This window comes from Cetorhinus maximus, chromosome 27 (assembly GCF_964194155.1).
Source record: "Cetorhinus maximus chromosome 27, sCetMax3.hap1.1, whole genome shotgun sequence".
Lineage (NCBI taxonomy): Eukaryota > Metazoa > Chordata > Chondrichthyes > Lamniformes > Cetorhinidae > Cetorhinus > Cetorhinus maximus.
The window spans coordinates 1,783,917-1,797,794 of NC_135905.1; the positions used below are offsets into that span (position 1 = coordinate 1,783,917).

Consider the following 13,878-nt stretch of genomic DNA (forward strand, 5'->3'; position numbering starts at 1 on the left):
TGAAAACATCCTCAATCACCAACAAACAAAATTAGTTCCTGCAATCAGACACACCAGTGCTCCTATAGACAGTGGAAAGTAAAGGGGATACAATTACACCAGAGGAAATGAATCCTCTATTTTAATTTCAAATATCTCCCAATTGAAACAATGCTCAGCCAGTAATACCCGTAAGTGCCCAACAATACCTCCTCCATCACTCCTCCTGTCTGGATAGCAGCAAGTTCCAATCTGAGGCAGCTCAAATCCACTGCTCCCACTTTCCAAAAGCTTCAAGTCAATGGATTATATGGAGTCCAGCAACCCTCCAGTACATTACCCAAGTGACATTTGAGAGTCTACCTAGACAGGGACAATCAGTGGTCTATTCAGTTAGAGAGCTTATCAAAGCAAAGATTGATCTGTCTTCAACCCAAGGCAAAGCATTTCCAGCAGGGGAGCAATCATAGGTTAGGCTCAGGGTTGGGTTGCTCCCCATTGATTTCCACCTACATTCACAAATCTAGCCAATGCCACAAACAAACTGAACAAACTTGATTGGAGCTGTGGCTGAGATTAGCTTATTCATCATTGAGCAAACTTAGGACCTTCCAGATAGCCATGGCTAATGCCACATTACAGGTTGCATCAATTTTCATGGCTTATTCAACTCTTTGACCTCTCTGGCTCATACCTGGTAGACCTCGGTCCAGAACCGGTGCTTTAGCCTTTTCTTGGTCTTCCTCAGCTGCTTGTTGTTTTTGAAGGTGTCCAGGTGGGTAAGGACCCCCATGATTTTGGGAAAGCCATGAACTTGACAGATGTTCAGGAACTCAAATGTCTCCATCTCAAAGCCAAAGCTGGCATCCGTCAGCATTAAAACCTGAAGTAGAGAGGCTCATTTAGTCCACTGTGACTATACACACAACGTACCTCGAGAATAGCCTCGAGTTAAATCTCCTGTAAGTTTCATTTGCCATTTGTTATATTTTCACGAGTTTGTGCTTATTGAGGCAGGGAGTCTCAATAACGTTTCAACACCACCAGCGTCTATTCAACTATTCTTACATCAGTTATATCAAGGCTTTGATGCAGCAAAATGGTTCTTCCACACTCGCTTTATCTCAGAAAAGGATTCACATCCATAAACAGCCTGATGCATCTAACTCTAAGTACCCAAAAATGCTGCAGATTTATCTTTCTTCATTCCAGACCCTTCAAACTGGCAAGACTTTCATACAAGTTGCACCATATTTAAAACCTGGCTCACAAAAATAAAAAGGATAATGTGCTAAGCCGCTGTGCCACTCAATCCCATGAGTTTATAGTCATCCTTTATTAAACCAAAAAAAGACAAGCTTAATTGGGATCCCATCTTCAGCCCTCCATAAACTGTAGCTGACCCAAAATTCTGCTCACACCAAGTTCCTCCCTTCTCACCCAGCACACCTGTGCTTGCTGACCTAAAATGGTTACCAGTCCAGCAATAAATTGAATTTAAAACTCTCATCCTTAAATGCAAAACTCTCCAGGGCCTCACCCCTTCTTTTCTCTGTAACCTCATCCAACTCTAGGACCCTCCAGGGTCTCTGCTCTCCTCCAAATCTGACTCCTCATTTTCAACACTCCACCACAGACGACCATGCCTTCAGCTGTCCAGACCTTCGACTCTGGAATTTCGTCCCTAACTCTCTTTGCCTCTCTGTCCTCCATAAAGAACACAGCTTAAAACCTCCCTACTGGAGCAAGGACATCCCAATATCTTCACATGCTGTGTCAAATTTTGCTTGATAACACTCCTGTGAAGGGCTTTGGGACATTTACTAAGTTAAAAGATGCTATATAAATGCAATGAAAACAGAAAATGCTGAAAATACTCAGCAGGTCAGCCAGCAAAGGTGGAAAGAGAAACAGAGTTAACAATTTAGATCCATGATTTTTCATCAGAACTAGGAACATATAGAAAGGTTTATACAGGTTTAAAGCAAGTGAAACGGGGCGTAGAGAGATGGAATGAAACAAAGGGGAAGGTCTATGACAGGATGGAAGATAGGAGAGATTAAATGACCAATGTCCCCTCCCTTTCTCACCGCATCTTTTCATGCAAGCACAAAAGATGCAACACCTGCCCTTTCACCTCCTGTCTCCTCGTCATCCAAGGTCCCAAACACTCCTAGGAGGAATAATGATTTACATCTCCTTATTTCAATTTCGTTTACAGTATTTGCTGCTCACGACTGGTCTCCTGTACATTGAGGAGACCAAATGCTGAGTATTTCCAGCATTTTCCGTTTTATTTCAGATGTTCAGCATCCGCCGTATTTTACTGTTGTCTATAAAAATGCAAGTTGTGGGTATGGCATTTTACCAAGCAACATTTTAACAAAAGTTTTAACAGAACAGCTAAGATTTTTTTCAAAAAGTCAACAAAAATGCAAATTGTTTCTCACCAGATCAGCCACTTTGGCTAAATCTATCATGGAATTCATATTGTTCCCACATTCAATGATTGAGAGACGACGCTTTTTGCCTATTGGAAATCAAAGCATCTGATTAGCCACAGAGACTTGTAAGGACTATGCAATGGAAGACCGATAAGGTAATGAAAACCAGTCCCAATTCTACATGGAGAGACTAAGGAAGATAAATGCTGGAGACCATGTTTTGGGACCATTTATTTTCTGAAATAACAATGGATTGGCAATACAGGTACAGGAACTGATGGAGCAACCAATGTTCTTTCACCCCTGAGAGCCAAGATGCAAGTGATCTCATTTAAATTAGTTTCAGAAATCTCAACCCAGCTCCTAGAAATACAAAGTTGCAGCACAGAAATAGGTCAACTGACCCAACCAGTCCATCAGCATTTACCCACAACATGCGCAGATAGACCAAATCACATTCACCTGCGCCATTCCAAAATTCCTTCACCCATCTATCTGATCTAAGCTTGAATGTTGACACCGTTTCTGCCTCAACCATGAAGCTTGGAAGTGAATCTTACAACTCCCCATCTGTAAGGAGGTTTCTCCTACCCTTTGTTTTAAATCTCTTACATTTAATCTTGTATCTATAGCCAACTTGTTCCAAGCCCTCAACTCCTGGAAACAGACTGCTTCTATACACTGTCTCATCCTTACATAATTACAATCACCTCTATCATTTCACCTTCCCTAATCTGCATTGTGCTAAAAAAATAAAGGCCCAAATTTTCAGGTCTTTCCTAATACCTACTGAATTTGTGCTCCTCTGAAACTTAACCCCTTCCTAAGACCCCGATACTGCACAAAGTCCTCGAGCTGAGGGATTATATTGTGTACAGACTCCCAAGGTATTTGGGCCAACACCACAAAACTAACACGACTTTGGTGATAATTGACACTAAATTGACTGGTTACAGGGCACACATTGGAAGGTGTGGGTTTGCAAAATGTTGCACTACTAGTACAGTAGAGCTGTACTGAGGCACATTCTCTGGGCAAACACAGGCAATATATAAAGGCAATACTTCTGCCCTGATCTGTAGGACTGAGTGAAGAATTAGTCTAAATCAAGCACAGCGACCCACCAAGTGGATTCATTTTCCTGTAGTTGTAGGTAGTGAAGTTGCACTGTCTGATCACAATTTTGCCTTGTACTTCCACAATATTCTGAAATACAGCTGCTTAAAACCAAGCCTAGTCTAATATAGTGAGAAAACTGTGACTTTCACAAGAAGTTTGTACTGTTACACCCTCAGATCTCACTACCATACAAGTAGATTTACGGTCAACTCTCACAAAGTCAGGTGTTTCACAGCAATTGATGCCACTGAACCAAGATGGTGTCTGTGGCCAAGATTTTGGTCACTATCCTGTCGGTCCCCATAGTTCAACTATTTGCTATCAGTGAAGCACCTTGAGAGTCTCTTTTGCATTAAAGTTGTTCTGTGGAAACCCCTCCGTGGATCACTCACTCAGTATCCTTCAGACTGTATTAAATACTTACATTTATAGACTTACCTGTAATTATAGTGACTGGACCCCTGATATCTGTTAGTTTTTGCTTGGTGAAGTTTCGAATGAGGCACCGAATCAGGGTACTCTTTCCCACTTTCGGGGGTCCTACAACAACAACAACAATAGGTGGGGGCTCCAAGGGTGTCCGGTCAACCATGGGAATATGGTGCTTTTTAGTTTTCAAGTCCTGGGCCCTGTTTATGATAGTGGTAAATAAAATTATTAACTGTAATCACACAGGATTCCTCTTCCCAAGCTACAGGTTGAGTAATTAGTTCAGAGGGCTTCGCATTGGAACAAGAGTAGGACAGTCAGTCTGTTCCACCATTCAATTAGCTTTATCTACATATCTTGGCTTAACTCTTATAGACCCCGTATCATTCTGGTAAATCTGCAATGCTGATATATCCTTCCTAAGGTGTGGTACCCAGAACTGAATGCAATACTCCAAATGGGATTTAACCAAAGCTCTATATAAACTGTAACTTTCACCCCTTCATATTCCAGTCCCCCTGAGATAAAGGTCAATATTCCAATTGACATTCTAATTTTTTTTTGCATGTCCAGTAGTTATTAGTGATTTCTGAACTTCGACAAGAAAATACTGTATATCCTCGCGTAAAAGTCTAAGACTAAACTTTTAGTCAAAAAGTAGGGGGTTGACTTTTACACAAATAATATTTGAGGGGTTGAAATCCACCCTCTCCCATTGTCTCGCTATCACAGAGTTGCCAGGTTGAAGATTGTTCCTGCCAATCCAAAAAGTAGTGCAAAAGGGGTCAAAAGTATTTTTATTGTATGTTGACATGCGCAGACACGCAGAGCTGAACAGCTGTCTTCAATGCTGTTCTACTCTCTGATTCTGTCATTGAGTAGGTATGGACCAGGGAGAGTTTGATTTCAATGGCGAGCGGGTGACAAGTAAAGAGTTTGGATTTTTTGGCCCAAAGAAGGGGATCAACTTATATACGCGATATCAAAAAAATATATATTTTTAAATCAAGCTACCAGTTGAGTAATTAGCTCAGGATGCTTCTCAGTGGAACAAGAGTAGGCCAGTCAGCCTCTTGAGTCTGTTCCACCATTCTCTTCTGTATCCTTTTCAAGTCATCCCCAAAGTGAGAAGCACAGAATTGGACATATCCCACCTGGAGTCAAACTAGTATTTTCTGTAGGTTTAATATAATTTTCTAGCTAGCCTCTAGTTATAAAGCTCAGGATTCTATATGGGCTCCATATTTCCTGCTTTGTTAATCTGTCCTGTCACATTCAAACTCCAGGTATCTCTGTTTACGCAGCCCCCTTCAAAATTGTACCATTTAGCTTGTATTGTCTGTCCCCATGCTTCCTACCAAAATGCATCACCTCACACTTCTATGTATCCATCCATTGCTTTCTGTCAATGTCCTCTTGAAATCTATTATCTCCCTTGCTGCTAACCACACCTCTGAGTTTTCTGTCAAAGATGCTCCCTTACCCACATTAGTCACATCTTCAAAAAAAATTAACGAGGTTTGTTGGACATTACTTAGCTTTACAAATCCATTCTGTCTTTCTCTGGTCAGTTCATGTTTGTTCAAACGCTCAGTTACTCTATGCTTAACACATTCTATTAACTTTCTGACAACAATGTCAGACTGAAAGGTCTATAATTTCCTAGCTTATCTCACCTACCCTTAAATAATGGAGTGGCATTGGCAATTTTTCAAATTAAGGGAGAATTCCTGAATCAACAAAGTTCCGGAATATCTACAATTCCCTCAGCCACATCATTTAATTCCATGAAGCAAAAACTATCAGATCTTGAAGATCTGTCTATCTTTAGGCTCTTATTTTCATCATTACCCTCTTTTTGCTTGTATTTCATATAGTAAGTGCCTGCCCTCGATTTAGTTTTAGTTTTTCTGGTATCTCTGTTATTTCTATTTAGGATCTGGATTGCACACAGCCTCAGTGTGAGGAGGCAGATTCAGCCGACACCTTCAACAGCAAAGTGGATAATTATCCAAAGAGAAAGAGATTGCAAGGCCATGGGGAAAAGGCGAGATAGTGGGGCTAAGAAAGTTGTTCTTGCAGGGAACCAGTACAGGCATAAGGGGCCAAATGGCAACCTTCTGTGCCATAACCATTCTGAATTCTCTGATTCTATTTATCCTCATCATCTACTGTCAAGAGTGAAACAAAACAACTATTTCGCAAGTTCACTTTCATAATCCACAAGCTAATTACTGACCACAGCTCCACTGCCCAAAATGCAGCTCACGTGAAGGGTCCAGACCGACATTAATGGGTCAAGCTAAACAATCTATTCCCGTGTTTTAATATTATTTATATCTCCCATTTATTGAGTAAATAAGGAGAAACTACAGAAGAGTCAGTGACCAGAAGACAAACATAAAAGGTAATTGGCAGAAGAGTCAAAGGCGAGATGAGGAGATTTTTTAACTTGAGAGATCTGGAATGCACTGCTTCAAGGGTGATGGAAGTAGAGTCATTATTAATTTCCAAAAGTGAAGTGGATAAATACTAGAAGGGAAGACATTTACAGAACTATGGGGTTAGAACAGATGTGTGGGACTAATTGGATAGCTCTTTCAAAGAGCCAGCAAAGATAGGGTGGTGCTATAAGTTTCTATGATGCTAAGAAGTTTAGCTCCTTGTGATTGTTTCCATCTCTTTTTTTCCTTACGACTCTTACTCTTTTAGTTCTTGGACTCAGAAGGTTGTGAGTTCAAGCCCCACTCCAGACCTTGGTTATGCAAGATCATAAGAAAGAGGAGGCCACACAGCCCCTTGAGCCTGCGAGAATTACCTAGATTCTGGAAAGCAGCAAATATAACCCCTCTATTCAAGAAGGGAGGTAGGCAGAAACAGGAAACTATAGGCCAGCTAGCTTGACGCCTGTCATGGGGAAGGTGTTAGAGTCAATCATTAAAGAGGTTATAGCTGGGCACTTACAGTAACAAAAGGCAATCAGGGAGAGTCAGCATGGTTTTGTGGAAGGGAAATCATGTTTAACCAATTTATCAGAGTTCTTTGAAGGAGTTAACATGTGCTGTGGATAAAGGGAGCCTGTAGATGTACTGCACTTGGATTTCCAGAAGGCATTTTATAAGGTGCCACATTAAAGGCTATTGCGGAAAATTAACATATTAGCCTGGATAGAGGATTGGACGGCTGGCAGAAAACAGAGAGTATGCGTAATGGGTCTTCTCCAGCAGGGGCCTGTGCTGGGGCCGCAATTTTGTCACAATTTATATCAATGACTTAGAAGAGAGGAGCGAAAGTAAAGTAGCTAAATTTGCAGAAGATACAAAGGTAGGAAAGTATGTTACGAAGTAGACATAAAGAGTTTGCATACCGATATAGATAAGTAGTTGTTTGGTAGTACAGAACTTGAATATTGCTAAAAAGAGACATTTTGTCAAAGCTTTTCATCTTGCACTCATCAGGACAACTACAAGAATACCAATGTCAGGGGAAGCAACAACTTTACCAATGACAATGTTATTATACGGCAGGTGATATTTGCCAGGCTGACCAAATCTCAAAGGGAAATTTGGCCACGCTATCACAACAATTTTGCAATTTGTATTCATTACAAGAAGGTCTGTGCACTGAAGTCAGAAGTAATGAGACCACTACCACCGTTAGAGATTTTAAAGATTAAATTAAAACATTTAAGACCCCTAACTACACACCGCTTCCTGGCAACATTCCAAATAGATTCTTAATCTATAAAACATCCAGCAATATTACCACAAGCACCCACTGTTGCTGTAATTTCACAGCTTTTTTCTCCCTCTCACTCGACAATGGAACTCCAAAGGCTTTTAACAAAAGCTTAGTTACCGGAACAGCAAACTTCCCCAGGGTGCTTCACACAGCGTACCCTTCAAGATCTCACATGGCTACACTTCATGCAGCTTTCCAACTTTCTTTAAAAATATTTCCTCCCTTTTGATCTGTAAATCTCATTGTTTCAACCTTTCTTTGGAAGTTACTTTTCCCACAATATAAAAATCTTTCATGTTGTCATTATAGCCAGCACATTGGGGAAAAATAAACTGAATAACTTTGCCTTATTTATCTTGCCAGTTGTAAACATCTTATGGTATCTCTTTGAAAATCAAACAACCTCTCAACTTATCTAAAAATGCAAATTCCATTCTCACTCTATCTGCTGAGACTACATCCAAGCTTACCCATCTCCATTTCAAATGCCTGTTTTACACCTAACCCCTTTTGACTATTCCAATCTTGCAGTCTGACTGTCTGCAGTTCAATTAAACCACACACACACACACACACACACACACACACACACACACACACACACACACACACACACACAAAATACAGCCTGCTTTAAAGCATCCCACAGTAATATTAGGGAAAAAATTATCTTTCCTTTACAAGAAGAGAGTGCTGATTGGTTGGCAAATGGACTCTGATTGGTAGAGGCATTGCCATGGAGAATGCACCAGTTAATGGTGACTCACAGTTAACTGCCAACTATTCTTTGAAATTTAAACAGGCAGCTTGACTCTGATTGGTCAAGGTATTGCCCTGAGGAATGGCTATTATTTATTTTGTTTAGATGAAACAGGGGCAGTGTGAGTACAGGTTCTGTCTGTCTGCAAACAATAGGGCTATGTGTGTAGCTTCCAGTACCAGGCAAGTACGCCACACCGCAAGCCTGAATGAAAATCTTAAATTGGTTGTCAGCATAATTCTTAGTACGCTGAGGATTATTTAGCAAATATTGTCCAATTCTGAATTTACTGAAAAAAAAATCATTTCTATCTGAAATCTGCTCCCAGCGCTGGGACACGGCTTTGATCAGAGGATCAGCTCTTTCCTGAAAGACATAGGTGGCTTCCTTCCTCCAATTTTCCCTTCAGCCCCACAACACTCCAACATATGTGCTCCTCTTTGGGTTTAGGCTGTTTCACTTCTTCACTGGTGCTGCTTTCTGAGCCTTTGCTGCTTTCACTTTGGACTTGGTTTTCAATTTATCCACTATTTTTACACCCATTGCATTTTGGCAGGCTGGGCACAGCAAAGTGACGTTATCAGATTTCTGCGCATGTGCAGGTGGGTATCAGCATCCATCCTGCATGGCCATATCACGTTGGCAGGAGACACAGTGTAATAAGAAATATTGGTTCGTGTGACCTGGTACCCTTGGCCTTGAAGCAGTACCAACAGGAAGGAAGTTAAGAAAGCAGCTATCTGGCTGGCAAACACAAAGGAGAGCTACAAGCAGAGGAGCTGGAAAGCAAAGGTGATCAGCACACAGATGCTTAAACAAAGAGAAAGCAGACAGACAGAAAGAGAAACAGGGTGTAGAAGCAAATCACTCTCCGAAAGAGGTCAGTTTTCCTGCTTGACAGAAGACAAGAGCTCATGGAGGAGGCACTGTGCGAGCTGACTAAAAAGGTCTAAAACATGGTAAGCTGTGTGAATAACTCAGATGCTAAAGAGCGGGGTGTTTTCCCAGAAGTGGCCAAGCTGTGACCCAGCATGTTACTGGTCAGTTGGTTGAAAAGGAACTCTGGGAAGCTACACCATCAGGCCTACGATGACCTGAGGGAGTGCCTTTCTGATAATAATCGTACCCGTGAAACTTGAGAGGTGAAAGCTGGTGTCAGATGGGACTCCTGACCTATACGTGAATAAAGAACAGCAAATTGTGGAACTGTGTAGCTACCTAATACCATACATGCTGAAGAGGAATGCTTGTGGTTGTGCAAGACATATCTTTGTCGTGTCAACCATTTAAAGTGTAATGTACCTTTTTACATGAAGTATCATTTGTCTGTTAATTTACGTTTAATTTGCATTGGCTCTTATTTGAATTAAATTAAAAGCTACAAAAAGTGAAATCTTGACAGTAATTTCTTCATTTGGGTGTCATTTAGTAAATTTGGCTTACGGTTCCCAACATCAGGGAATCGCAACACCAGGGCCAACATTCATCCCTCACGCAACAACATCCAAACAGATGAATTGGTTATTGATGTTTGTTGGATCATCCTGTGTGCAAATTTGGTGCCATTTTTGTCAATAAGATGGTGACTATACTTCAAAACTAGTTGGCGATAAAGTGCTTTGAAGCATATGGGGGATGTGAAAGGTACTGTATAGTCAGTATAGCTTTCTTGGTTCTGTTCCTGTCAGTCTGTTTCTGCTTCTCTTTTGGGTAATGTTGCATGGTTATGCCAGTAAACTCCTCAAGCCTGTCTTCCAATCTCACACCTGTCCCGATTGCTTGTGTACAGGGATCCTGGTGCCACTGCTGTTCCAGCCTTCCATTGAGCAGAGGGGCAGAGGGAGCAGGGATCCACAAACAATCAATTACCTGTCCTGCACAGATTTCCTCCTTCACCGCCTAAGCCTCACCCCCAAGCTGGTTTTGATAATTCTGTCCTTACCTGTGGAAGGTTTTAGCCATGCGCACTGCAGAATGCACAGTGAAAGCCTTGGGATTTCTCTTCCGTGGATCCTCTTCATCTCCGACCCCTAGACTCTTCAGGCGGCGTTGCTTCTTCCTCGCGGCTTTGGGCCCACTGTGCCGCTCATTATGTGCCTTCTTCTTCTTCTCGTCCTCCATGGTCCTCCTGTCCCAAGAAAAATATTAATCACATCTGCAGCTTATCACATTTCAGTCAATTGTTCAGAAAATCCCTGCAATTGTCAGCTGAAGAGAATAACCACTCGCATAGACACAGTCAACTGGCACCAGGACTGCCCACCAGCCTGGACACCGAGAGTGAGACAACTCTCTCAGCCGGTCTCCCTCTCTTCCCCGGCCGGTCTCCCTCTCTTCCCCGGCCGGTCTCCCTCTCTTCCCCGGCCGGTCTCCCTCTCTTCCCCGGCCGGTCTCCCTCTCTTCCCCGGCCGGTCTCCCTCTCTTCCCCGGCCGGTCTCCCTCTCTTCCCCGGCCGGTCTCCCTCTCTTCCCCGGCCGGTCTCCCTCTCTTCCCCGGCCGGTCTCCCTCTCTTCCCCGGCCTCTCACTCCTTCGCTCTACCCACCCCATCTCCGGCTCACCCTCTCCCTACCTGTCTACGGTTCTCTCTCTACCCACCGTCCGTCTCTGTTTCTTTTCCCACGTGAAGTTTTTTGCCGGTGGAGCGTCTCTGCCGGAAGTTGTTTGTCCGCCTGCAAAGCGCTCCGGCCCCGCGCGCTCCCCGCGCCTTCCGTTCCGGCCGAGCCCGACTTCCGGAATCCGGGGACATTTCCCCCCCGGACACTCCGCCCCGGGTCACTCTCCCCCCCACTACCCCCGGCCCTGCTGGTTGTCCGGTTGCCCGGTGCCCGGTTGCCCGGTGCCCGGTTGCCCGGTGTCCGGTTGCCCGTTGCCCGGTTGCCCGGTGTCCGATTGCCCGGTGCCCGGTGTCCGATTGCCCCGTTGCCCGGTGTCCGGTTGCCCGGTGTCCGGTTGCCCGGTGCCCAGTGCCCGGTGCCCGGTGTCCGGTTGCCCGGTGCCCAGTGCCCGGTGCCCGGTGTCCGGTTGCCCGGTGTCTGGTTGCCCGGTGCCCGGTTGCCCGGTGTCCGGTTGCCCGGTGCCCGGTGTCCGGGTGTCCGGTTGCCCGGTGTCCGGGTGTCCGGTTGCCCGGTGTCCGGTTGCCCGGTGCCCGGTTGCCCGGTGCCCGGTTGCCCGGTGTCCGGTTGCCCGGTGTCCGGTTGCCCGGTGCCCGGTTGCCCGGTGCCCGGTTGCCCAGTGCCCGGTGCCCAGTTGCCCGGTGTCCGGTTGCCCGGTGCCCGGTGTCCGGTTGCCCGGTTGCCCGGTGTCCGGTGTCCGGTTGCCCGGTGCCCGGTTGCTGTGAGCTGATGGATGCTGAGCTGACCCTGTGGTTTTTTAGCTGTTTCCCGGGACACGGGCTGAAATGCGCAGCTTTGCTCAGAATATTAATACCATCAGATCCCTGACCCTGACCGGCACCAAACACCTCCCCCTGACCCTGACCGGCACCAAACACCTCCCCCTGACCCTGTCCGGCACCAAACACCTCCCCCTGACCCTGACCGGCACCAAACACCTCCCCCTGACCCTGTCCGGCACCAAACACCTCCCCCTGACCCTGTCCGGCACCAAACACCTCCCCCTGACCCTGGGCAATATTCCCCCCACCTGTTGGAATTTGTGGTTAAGACTCTGGGAAATAGGAATTAGGAGCAGGAGTCGGACATTCAGCCCCTGGAGCCATCACCATTTAATAAAACCATGGCTGATCTGCTCATGGCCTCAACTCCACAATCCTCCTGCCCCCGATAACCTTTCACCAGCCAACTAGCCCCTAACCAACCAATTAACCCCCGACCAGATCCCATTACACCCCAACTACCCACCTACCGATCTCACCCACACACCCACCCACCCCGCTCACATCACCCAGCCACCCCGCTCACATCACCCAGCCACCCCGCTCACATCACCCAGCCACCCCGCTCACATCACCCACCCACCCCGCTCACATCACCCACCCACCCCGCTCACATCACCCACCCACCCCGCTCACATCACCCACCCACCCAGCTCACATCACCCACCCACCCCACTCACATCACCCACCTACACACCTCACCCACACACCCACCTACTCACCCACCCACCCCGCTCACATCACCCACCTACACAGCTCACCCACCCCGCTCACATCACCCACCTAAACACCTCACCCACCCACTCACATCACCCACCTACACAGCTCACCCACCCCACTCACATCACCCACCTACACAGCTCACCCACCCCGCTCACATCACCCACCTACACAGCTCACCCACCCCGCTCACATCACCCACCTAAACACCTCACCCACCCACTCACATCACCCACCTACACAGCTCACCCACCCCGCTCACATCACCCACCCACCCCACTCACATCACCCACCTACACAGCTCACCCACCCCACTCACACCACCCACCTACACAGCTCACCCACCCCACTCACATCACCCACCTAAACACCTCACCCACCCCGCTCACATCACCCACCCACCCCACTCACATCACCCACCTACACACCTAAACCACACACCCACCTACTCACCCACCCACCCCACTCACATCACCCATCCACCCCACTCACATCACCCACCTACACACCTCACCCACACACCAACCTACTCACCCACCCACCCCACTCACATCACCCACCTAAACACCTCACCCACCCACTCACATCACCCACCTACACAGCTCACCCACCCCGCTCACATCACCCACCTAAACACCTCACCCACCCCACTCACATCACCCACCTACCAATCTCACCCACACACCCACCTACACAGCTCACCCACCCCACTCACATCACCCACCTAAACACCCACCCACCCCACTCACATCACCCACCTACACACTTCACCCACCTGCCCCGCACACATCACCCAACTACACACCTCACCCACCCCACTCACATCACCCACCTAAACACCTCACCCACCCCACTCACATCACCCACCTACACAGCTCACCCACCCCACTCACATCACCCACCTAAACACCTCACCCACCCACTCACATCACCCACCTACACAGCTCACCCACCCCACTCACATCACCCACCTAATCACCTCACCCACCCCACTCACATCACCCACCTACACAGCTCACCCACCCCACTCACATCACCCACCTAAACACCTCACCCACCCCACTCACATCACCCACCTACTCACCCACCTGCCCCGCTCACATCACCCACCTACACACCTCACCCACCCCACTCACATCACCCACCTACTCACCCACCTGCCCCGCTCACATCACCCACCTACATAGCTCACCCACCCCACCCCACTCACATCACCCACCTACACAGCTCACCCACCTGCCCCGCACACATCACCCACCTAAACACCTCACCCACCCCACTCACATCACCC

The 13,878-nt window shown here is 46.5% G+C and overlaps 1 protein-coding gene across 1 annotated transcript in view; it reads right to left on the reverse strand.

Annotated features, from left to right (window-relative positions):
• bms1 (BMS1 ribosome biogenesis factor) overlaps positions 1–11,154 on the reverse strand; it is a 71,717-nt gene extending 60,563 nt beyond the window's left edge. The window contains exons 1-5 of the mRNA XM_078530525.1: positions 11,069–11,154; positions 10,415–10,600; positions 3,981–4,171; positions 2,430–2,509; positions 674–862 (exon numbers count right to left, since the gene is read on the reverse strand). Coding sequence (XP_078386651.1) covers positions 674–862; positions 2,430–2,509; positions 3,981–4,171; positions 10,415–10,593 — 639 coding nt within the window. The 5' untranslated portion in view covers positions 10,594–10,600; positions 11,069–11,154. The remainder of the gene's footprint in view (positions 1–673; positions 863–2,429; positions 2,510–3,980; positions 4,172–10,414; positions 10,601–11,068) is intronic.
• Between the last annotated feature and the right edge of the window lie 2,724 nt (positions 11,155–13,878).